Raw genomic sequence first — 10684 nt, 5'->3', positions numbered from 1 at the left:
AATGTAAACCTAACAAAATAATCCAAGTATTTGCCTCATCATTTTTCTGTTCTACTTGTTGTTTGTGAATAGGGCTGCCATGATTACTCAACGACTAAACAACTATTAAAATAGTCAACGACTAATTTGTAACATCTGTATGACTTCTCTACTGTGGAGTACAAGTAATGCCAAATGGCAAAAAACTCATGGAGGGAGATTGCAGAATTGTTGCAAACAGAGGAGGCTGTCTGCTGCAAATGGTGGCGGACTCTCTGTGACCGGTTTGCAAAGACCAAACAGAGAATGCAGGTCCGGAGCGAGGATCCTGGCGGGACCAATCCAATTCCTCGTTATTTCTTTTTTGTAGTACTGGGCGGTATACCGTTTTGTACCGAATACCGGTTTTTATTTTTCCCATGATATGAATTTTCTGAATACCGGACATACCGGTTTAAATAGCCCGAAAACATGCAGACCGTTTCGTTGCGACCACCAGTGAACTGTTTCCCGGGGGACACTTTTTCTCGCAGCACCGCTATGTGCGTTAGCATGCTAATGTTATTGTTGAGCAGTTTGTTGCAGCGGTGGGTGGCGAGTCCACTGCTTATATTGACTGACATTAAAAAACATCCCGTTTTGACCATCGCTGAATATAGTAAACACATTTTCAGTGACGTGCACAGTTAGATTAAACAGTTAGTTAATATGGAAACGTTATGCTGATGGAGACTTAACGTGGTTCTATTGTGAAAAGCCTGCAGGAAGTAGTTTGTAGTGGAGTTGGAATTGACTGGTGAGCAAGGTGAGTCGTGTTGATAAGCTTTAATAAATAAACAATAAACCAGATCATAATCTTTTCTTATCCCTCCTCCTTCACGACTGGACCAAAATGCGTGACTACTGTCTCCAACCACCAGTCAGAGAAGAACAGACTCAGAGGAGGGAAACAGCGACACAGACAGAGGTACAGTAAAAGAAAAAAAACTCAATAAGCAGGGTTTGTACATTTTATTTTTAGCTGAGCTGTGATGAAAAGAAAAAATACTGTGAAACCGGTGTAAATGTTGAAAATACCGTGATATAAAATTTTGGTCATACCGCCCAGCACTACTTTTTTTGCCCCATTTTTTTTTTTGCTGGACACGTACATTAAACACCAGGGGAAGACAACAAACACGACAACATCCGACACAACGGGCTCACAAATCGAGGTAATAAAACACCCTCACTAGCCTACTTTATAGAAAATGAAGTGATTTATTACAAAAACTTAAATATAAAATCACTCTTGTGTTGCTTGACGTATGCGGTGGGAGGGCAGAGGGAGGAATTACTATAATGTATCCCCCACATCTTTTCCAAGTATAAACACTCAATGCAGTCGGTGACACAAACGCAATTACGTCATTGCTGGGCTGCAGCCGCACGTCTTGCATGAAGTATAAACAAACCTTCACACACACAGTCCGGCACAGGCACGCACAGTGCCCCTCCCTCCCCCTGCTGTAGCTACGTAAGGTGGGAGAGAGGCTTCAGAATCAGAGCAGCAGTGGTGAGAGAGAAATAAAATAATCTACATTTGTGAAGCGAAGCCGTCTGCTGTTTAGCACTGTGAGTCTCCTGCATGTCAATGTGTCTCCCTCTTACAGTAGTGTTATTGCAAGAGTGACTGTTTCAACACTAGGTGATAATCAGGGCTCTAACGATCGGCTAATGGTCCACTTTTGCATGTCAACACCAGTTCTGTTCATCGTCAAACTTGTTTGTCAACCATGTGAAGGCACCAAGGCACTGATAAAGCTGAAGAACTTTCTTGGAGGAGAGATGATGAAAAATTAAAATAAAATAAAAAAAACTCGTGACATACTGTATTCAACTTTTTTTTAGATAATCCATGGCCTTACAGCATAATTCTTCAAGGAAAATTCATACATGTCAGGTTGTACGGATTGTCCATAATGTACACAGACTTTCCATCATATTGCAGGTATATGGACGTATAGAGAAATCTCACTGATTTTTTCAAGTTTAATGGATTTTTTCTAAACCTCAGTTTCAAATTTATTTAACATGTCAGAGCCTGTAGGACGATAAAAACAACAACATCAAATGACCATCTTCGAACCTGTTCTGCTGCTAGTAATGAGACCAGTAATAAGTTCTGCACTTCCTCAATTCTCCCTACCTCCTGCGAGCTTTGCAGCAGGCGCTGTCATCTTCGCGGCTGACAGCCCCGCTCCCCAGTATCGGAATCGGTATCGAAATAAGTGATTCTAGCACAGTATTTACTTGGTATCGGATCGATACAAAAATTCCCAGTATCGCCCACCCCTAGTGGTAACTGGGGTAGGCCGTGTACGTCAGTGGTTTCCAACCCTGGTCCTGAAGGACCCCTATCAAGCATGTTTTACTTGTTTCCCTGCTCTTCAGCAGGTCTTCAGAAGATTCATCACTCATTCATTCAAACCAGTTGTGTCAAATCAGTAGTGATGGTGAGATGAAGCTTCATGATGCACTGAAGCTTTCCATCCAACTGGTCCACACACGAGTCGAAGCATCGACATGCTTCATTGGCTCTACTGCGCCATCAAGTGGACAATAAGTGAACTAGTTTATAATGAGGTGACTTGTTTACAAAGCTTTAAGTTGAATAAAGGAAATGTGTTTGTTGTTTGTTTGTAATGACTACAAATAAAGTCTAAATTTGGCCTTTTTGCCCGCTGAAACAAAAAGTCTCCATGTCTTGTAATAACTCAATCTAGCACAATCAACACTGCGCTCTGCTCCCGGGCTCCGCTCAACACCTCGCAAGCACACACACTTGTTTGTTGTTCTATCCTCGTGGGGACTTTGCATTGGCTTCCATTCATCTCCCGGTCATTTCTACAGCCAAACATAACCTCACATGTAGACTACACATCTGACCCAAACCCCAACGTTGGGCTGTGTGTCAGGGAAATGGTCAATAATTGTCCCCACCATGAAGCAAAAACGTACACATAAACGAGTGTGCGCGCACACAAGCGTAGTGGAACAACCGTAGATTTTTTTGTTTTGTTTTTTTAAACCAGAGTCTGAAAAACTTTTTGTTCTTGTTAACTGTGGAGATGAAAAGAAGATGTGGATGGTTGCTTGCTCTGAAGTCCTTCTTGCTAATTTAACAGTCAGGTTGTGCTCTAGGAGCGCTGCAGATCATTTCAGCAGCACGAGGAAGCTCACCTGTATGACAGGCTGCTTTTACACTTAATCTGCTTCACCACAGTTACCTCACACGTTTATGTGTAGACATATTAGTTATTTAAGTGAGAGATACGTAAGATTCAACTAATGCTAATGAAATTGCACTTTTGTGTGTTCTGTTATTTTTATTTTTAAAACAGCTCTACACCCTTTTAATAAATATCTTTAATATTTCTGCTATTAATCATTATTCTCTGTTCATCATTCTGGTTTAAGGGCTCGACACACGGGGAGCGACAAAATACAGCAATTAACGGCTGTCATCGCAGCCAGGGTGAAACCCGACACACGGGACGCGATAGCGATGGCAGCGTTGCGAATCACGCTCTCGGGTCGCTTGTCTTCACGAAATTTGATTGGTTCTTGACTCTGAAGGGGTGTGTGCATTACGGACGTGTAAACTAAACAAATCTTGTGAAGCTAATGATATTGAAAAAAAAACACGCATCAGGATACAATTTTATGAGGAAAAACTTACCATAAACTTCACCCTGGTGCCAATAAATTCCCACAAAGCTGCCTTTTTTAGTAATCATTTGGTGAAAGTGTTAGCTAACTGCAGTGTGTAGCATACTCTTCTCTCATTGGTCAGTCAATGAAACCCTCGCTGATTGGTTGTACGCTAAGCGACAGCGACAAAAGTTGAACATTTTTCAGCTTTCATATGTCGTGTGGCAAACTAGCGTGAAATTTCACATGCACTATTTTCACCGGTCGCTTGGCTGGAGGAAGGCGAGCGATTGTCGCCTCACCGCACAAGTTCCATGGGAAATGAATGGAGAGCGAGCGACGTTGCCTCCCGTGTGTCGAGCCCATTAGCCATGGCCAAAGATCAGGGCCAAACTACAGGAGTTGTTCATCTGAGGGGCAGGTGTAGTCTTAAGATATTTAGCCATGAAATGCTCACTTTGACATATTTATAATATGTTCAGATGTTAACATTTGCACTTAGAATTTCCATAGAATCACTTTAAATACTTCAGTAAGTTACAGGTCTTGTACAGTTCTGGTTCAAATATAGAACTTTATGTTTCCTAGATTGTTAACTAATTATTTTAAAGTTAATGTTGCCTTATTGAACAGTGATTTAAAAAAATAATAACCTGTAAAACTCTGATGTTAAATACGACATGGTGGAAAATTTGGGTGCAGACATATCGTCCAGCCCTACACAGTTCTTTCAAAAATATTGCTTAAATAACACACTTGCTTGCCATACCTGCACCTTTTGTCTCCCTCAACTAGAGCTGTCTGAATTCAAGACCTCTATCTGAAAGCTCACCTGTTCTTCATCAGCCGGACCTCCCGTTTGCGTGTCACTTCCTCCGTGCCTCCGGTTGATCCCAGTGCTGGCGAAGTTGCCATGACAACCCCGGGAGTGATGGCGCTGGTCGGAGCTGTGCGGATTTGGTAGGTCTGGACATCACCGGAAGCAGCTGACAGAGAAATGGGATCCGTTATGAAAACTAAACGTTTCTCAACTCTAGAGCAACGTTTCTGGAGTCGCTGCGCCACACCTTGTACGACTACTTGGTTGCTGGGAACCAGGATCTGCTGCCCGTCACTGGTCTGAGCGTACTGCAGAATGGTGGCGCCTGGTTGGGCCGCCGCAGCACTGGCCATCGTCAGCGTCTGCAGGCCCTGCACTCCGTCTGTGCCGTTATTGGCCAGCTGGATGGCCCCACCCTGGGTTATGGCAACTGCAGAAAAAGGTTATAAAATGCACCACTTAAAAATAAAACAAAATAAAATAAAAGCAAAGAAAACAAAAACAAAAGAAAAGAAAACAAAAACAAAACACAAGAAAACTAAACAAAACAAAAGAAAAGAAAAACAAAACAAGAGACCCAACCCAACTCAAACCAACCCAAACCAAAAACAAAAGAAAACAAAAACAAAACAAAAGAGACCCAACCCAACCCAAACCAACCCAACCCAAACCAAACCAAACCAAAACAAAGCAAAAACAAAACAAGAGACCCAACCCAACCCAAACCAAAAACAAAAGAAAACAAAAACAAAACAAAAGAGACCCAACCCAACCCAACCCAAACCAAAACAAAAGAGACCCAACCCAACCCAAACCAACCCAACCCAAACCAAAACAAAAGAGACCCAACCCAACCCAACCCAAACCAAAACAAAAGAGACCCAACCCAACCCAAACCAACCCAAACCAAACCAACCCAACCCAAACCAAACCAAAACAAAAGAGACCCAACCCAACCCAAACCAAACCAACCCAACCCAAACCAAACCAAAACAAAAGAGACCCAACCCAAACCAAGCCAAACCAACCCAACCCAAACCAACCCAACCCAACCCAACCCAACCCAAACCAAAGCAAAAACAAAACAAAAGAGACCCAACCCAACCCAAACCAACACAACCCAACCCAACCCAAAACACCACCTTTTCACAGATGATAAATAAATCCAGCTTACTGTACTGGCCGCTGCTGGTCTGATAGATGGGCGTGGGCATGGTGACGGTGGTTATGGTTGAGGCAGAGTCGTCCTCTGACTTCTCTTCTTCAATCCGAGGGACCGCAGGAGAGTCCGATGATAAGTCGTTTAGAATCTTCCTGTAAAAAGAGATCAATCGCAGCCAGATCTTAACAAAACACATAAAGGTTCTAAAGTACAGTATTAAAAAAAAAAAAAAACAGACCTATAAGAAGGTCGTCTGGACAAAATCTCTCTCCTTTTCTGAGAATCTACGACGCTGTCAACAGACTCCTGAGAATCTTCGTTGTCAACTGCTGAAATCTGAGAATCAAAGAACGTCATCAGAAGCATGTTTAGTGAGGTGAAAAAGTGTGCATCTTCCAGAGTCTCGTCAGTATAAATCCGATCTTATTTTTTGATTCGTAAAGAAAATAAAGAGAGCTTAAAAGCGCTGCTTTCGCTCCTCGTACCTGCACCGTCTGGACGTGCGGGGACTGAATGACCGACGGCTGCGCAGCTTGGATCACCCCGTGCACTTGGACCGTTTGACCGTTCGGTAGTTGCACCACAGTGACCGTGGGGCTACTGGACGACACCTGGCTCGCTGCTATGGGCACCTGCAACGACACGCGCATGGCTCGTGTGCAAAAGCTGTGGACGCGCCTCCGTTGGCAACTGTTCAATGACTGCTGCGTGTGAAGGTACCTGAGCCAAGGTGATGTGCTGGGCCTCGGACTCTGAGACAGCTGCTTCACCACTTTGCTGTGCCTCTGCGCCGGCCTCCATGCTCAATTAAAATCTGCAAACGGGAGTCACATTGGGTGAATAATCAAGTCATTAAGCAATGACATTTTAACACTAACATCAGGGCACATTTTGGATTTTTCCTACTTGTAGTAAAACCTAATCTAGAAAAATATGCATTCATCATTAAACTAATTTTACTAAAGAATTTGCATTTCCTGTGAAAAGGCAGTGTGACTGCTTAATGCTGAAAGATTTTTGCTGAATAGCTTTTAAAAAAAACTACAATTAGCACAAAGAAACAGAATGAGCACATTTGCAGAATTAAGCTATAAGAAGCCAAAATGAACCAAAGGTGAATTTAGCTGAAAAAGTTTAAATTAACTAAAAATGAGGTAAAACACAGAAAACAGCTGAAAGAAGCACAAAAACATGGAAATAAGCAAAAGATTAGCAGAAAATGTCAGAATGATACAGTGGGGAAAATAAGTATTTAGTCAGTCACCAATTGTGCAAGTTCTCCCACTTAAAAACATGAGAGTGGCCTGTAATTGACATCATAGGTAGACCTCAACTATGAGAGACAAAAAGTGAAAAAAAATTTGAGAAAATCATTTTGTCTGACTTTTAAAGATTTTTTTTGCAAATAATGGTGGAAAATAAGTATTTGGTCATTAACAAAAGTTCATCTCAATACTTTGTTGTATATCCTTTGTTGGCAATGACAGAGATCAAACGTTTTCTGTAAGTCTTCACAAGGTTGGCACACACTGTTGCTGGTATGTTGGCCCATTCCTCCATGCAGATCTCCTCTAGAGCAGTGATGTTTTGGGGCTGTCGGCGGGCAACACGGACTTTCAACTCCCTCCAAAGGTCTTCGATGGGGTTGAGATCGGGAGACTGGCTAGGCCACTCCAGGACTTTGAAATGTTTCTTACGAAGCCACTCCTTTGTTGCCCTGGCAGTGTGCTTGGGATCATTGTCATGCTGAAAGACCCAGCCACGTTTCATCTTCATTGCCCTTGCTGATGGAAGGAGGTTTGCACCCAAAATCTCACAATACATGGCCCCATTCATTCTTTCATGTACACGGACCAGTCGTCCTGGTCCCTTTGCAGAGAAACAGCCCCAAAGCATGATGTTGCCACCCCCATGCTTCACAGTTGGTATGGTGTTCTTTGGATGCAACTCCGCATTCACTTTCCTCCAAACACGACGAGTTGTGTTTTTACCAAATAGTTCTACTTTGGTTTCATCTGACCATATGACATTCTCCCAATACTCTTCTGGAACATCCAAATGCTCTCTAGCAAACTTCAGACGTGCCTGGATATGGACTGGCTTAAGCAGGGGGACATGTCTGGCACTGCAAGATCTGAGTCCCTGGCGTCGTAGTGTGTTGCTGATGGTAGCCTTTGTAACATTGGTCCCAGCTTTCTGCAGGTCATTCACTAGATTCCCCCTTGTGGTTCTGGGATRTMMCCTCACCGTTCMTGTGATCATTTTGACCCCACGGGCTGAGATCTTGCGTGGAGCCCCAGATCGAGGGAGATTAGTAGTGGTCTTGTATGTCTTCCATTTTCTGATTATCGCTCCTACAGTAGATTTCTTCACACCAAGCTGCTTGCCTATTGCAGATTCAGTCTTCCCAGCCTGGTGCAGGTCTACAATTCGGTTTCTGGTGTCCTCCGACCTCTCTTTCGTCTTCACCATAGTGGAGTTTGGAGTGTGACTGTTTGAGGTTGTGGGCAGGTGTCTTTTATACTGTTAACGACTTCAAACAGTTGCCATCAATACAGGTAATGAGTGGGGGAAAGAGGAGCCTCTTAAAAAAGAAGTTACAGGTCTGTGACAGCCAGAAATCTTGCTTGTTTGTAGGTGACCAAATACTTATTTTCCACCATTATTTGCAAAAAAATTCTTTAAAAGTCAGACAAAATGATTTTCTCAAATTTTTTTTCACATTTTGTCTCTCATAGTTGAGGTCTACCTATGATGTCAATTACAGGCCTCTCTCATCTTTTTAAGTGGGAGAACTTGCACAATTGGTGACTGACTAAATACTTATTTTCCCCACTGTAGCTAAAGTAGCAGACAAATATCAGCAAAATAAAAGCTGAAATTAGATAATTAAAAAGGCAGAACCAGAACAAAAGGTGAAACGTGCAGTAAATATTTAAACATTTTAAAGCTTTTTAAGGATGTTGCAGGTAGCTCATTTCAGTTCAATGAGACAAACATGGCCAAAAAAATGCTAATAATTTCAAAAAGTATATTGCTGCAGTACCAAGTGTCATAGCAGAAATATCCTGAAGGAGCTGAACATTTTCTTATATAAACTGTACAATTACCATTTGATTAAATTAAAATTTCAAAATGAAATAGCTAAGACCTTACTTCATGCACTTACAATTTTTCAATAATAAATATTACAGGAAAAAAAAGATGTTTGTAATTAATTACTGTCTGTTAATGTGTTTATGTAGATACATACTTATTACGAATAATAAAATGATTGGATTTGTCAAATATCGCGATATTTCCTCTGCTCTACATAAACACATGCAGCAAAACCCTAAAGGTTTGGCATCTGGGAGGGTGTGGTGTAGCAAGAAATGCTACAAAGTCTGCAGTCTTGTTTACTAAAATTATATAAAAGCATTCAACAAAACGGACTAGAAGACAAAAACAAAGGGAATTTAACAGCTTTATTGCCTCGTTTTTCCCACTAGTTTGGCTAATTATTAGCTAGCAGCTATGAAATCCAGTTAGCATGCTAACTGGCTAACAGGCATGCAATGACTGACAGCACTATTTCTATTTAATATACATTAATGGTGCAATGCTCGACTTCATGTTTAATGAGTATCTCAGTATATGGCGCTTTGGCATCCATGTTTTTTGTACTCCTCAAGTCGCGTAGAATTGATACGGTTGTGTATGCTAACTGGTAGCCTTATGGAGGGAAATGTCAATGTTTTTGTAAGCCATGTTTTTCAAGAACTACAACACTTCCACTATCTACTCACTTTGTTTTTAACTGAACACGTTAAATTCGCGTTAGCGTTGCGTGGCTAGGTGCTTCAGAAACGTGAGTCTAAGCGGTTTTATTAAACACGAAATTGAAGCCCACTCCCATTTTAATACCAAAGTCTCAGTTGAGCCAGCCTTGCAGAGACTGACTCATTTTGTGAGCCTCTGCAACACCGCCGCCATGATCTCTTTGTTGGCGCCTTTGCGGAAAGTGAGCGCAAACATCTCCAGCCAGCCATCTATCTGTTTAGCAAACATCGGATGCGTATCCTCTTACCAACACAGACTCGCTTCGTCACTCCCCGGTCTACGGAGCTCCACTTTTATTCAGACCGACACGTAAGAGACCGCGTCAGGCTACACCTCCGTCGCGTCACCGAGAACAACAACACGGAGAGGAGGACGAGGGAGACGACAGTGGGGAAAAAAAAAAAAAAAAAAAAACTCAGCTCCGAGGGGAAGGATTCGATTGACGGCGGAAAAGACCGGAAAGTCACGGAAACGGCCGAGGACGCGAGAGTAAACCTACGGAGATTGACGAAGGAGTGCCAAGTGTATCTGAGCATGCGCGTTTGTGTCTGCTCAAAATCCAGAAAAGCCCTATAGTTTAGAAAACGTAATAGGCAAAAACTTGATCTAACCAGTTTATTGTGAGAGATGTATGACCGTTTCCTTTAATTAAAAGTAGTGTTTATGTGGCAAAGGATTTGTTGACAGTCTCGCGTTACAATTTTTTTCTGATCATAATTTGTGTATTTTTAACATCAAAATATGTATGCATATTTTCAGCTAATTTAAAACACGCAAAACGGTAATATCAAAATGTTCAGCTAAAAAGAAAGTGTATGTTTAATATCTGGCTAATTATAGCTTTTCATTTTATTTTATTTATCAGTGTGCATTGCATTGGCAATGCACACTATTGTGATTCGTTTCCCATCCAAGTCATCTCAACTTTGCCATGCTTCTCCTCCTGCATACTTTGTCCTGGAGCTGCCATTGTAATTTATATCTGTAAAGCCCCTGTGCCAAATGATGGCTATGCCTTTTGGTGCCTGTAACACTTATAGTTTTTGAAATATTAATGTTTAATAAATTATAATGGCAGTCAATGGAGCCTTGTATTGGTCCAATACTGGCCCATGCTGCATCTACACAATATGGTACTGCACCATAGTTTCATAATATTTAAATTTAAACTCAGCACTTCAGTGTTTACAATATTAATATGATTGTAT

At 41.8% G+C, this 10684-nt stretch overlaps 1 protein-coding gene across 1 annotated transcript; it reads right to left on the bottom strand.

The window, feature by feature from the left end:
• Positions 1 to 4504: 4504 nt before the first annotated feature.
• LOC106526083 (cyclic AMP-responsive element-binding protein 1) lies at positions 4505 to 9901 on the bottom strand (the record flags this gene model as incomplete). Its single annotated transcript, XM_014020564.1, is given in 7 exon segments — positions 4505 to 4658; positions 4740 to 4922; positions 5667 to 5806; positions 5893 to 5990; positions 6140 to 6286; positions 6375 to 6468; positions 9724 to 9901. Coding segments are annotated over 6 exon segments (803 nt in total), but the record flags the coding sequence as incomplete, so codon positions are not given.
• Between the last annotated feature and the right edge of the window lie 783 nt (positions 9902 to 10684).

This window comes from Austrofundulus limnaeus, unplaced genomic scaffold (assembly GCF_001266775.1).
Source record: "Austrofundulus limnaeus strain Quisiro unplaced genomic scaffold, Austrofundulus_limnaeus-1.0 Scaffold257, whole genome shotgun sequence".
In the NCBI taxonomy this organism is placed as follows: domain Eukaryota; kingdom Metazoa; phylum Chordata; class Actinopteri; order Cyprinodontiformes; family Rivulidae; genus Austrofundulus; species Austrofundulus limnaeus.
This window is presented reverse-complemented; position numbering and strand designations above follow the sequence as displayed.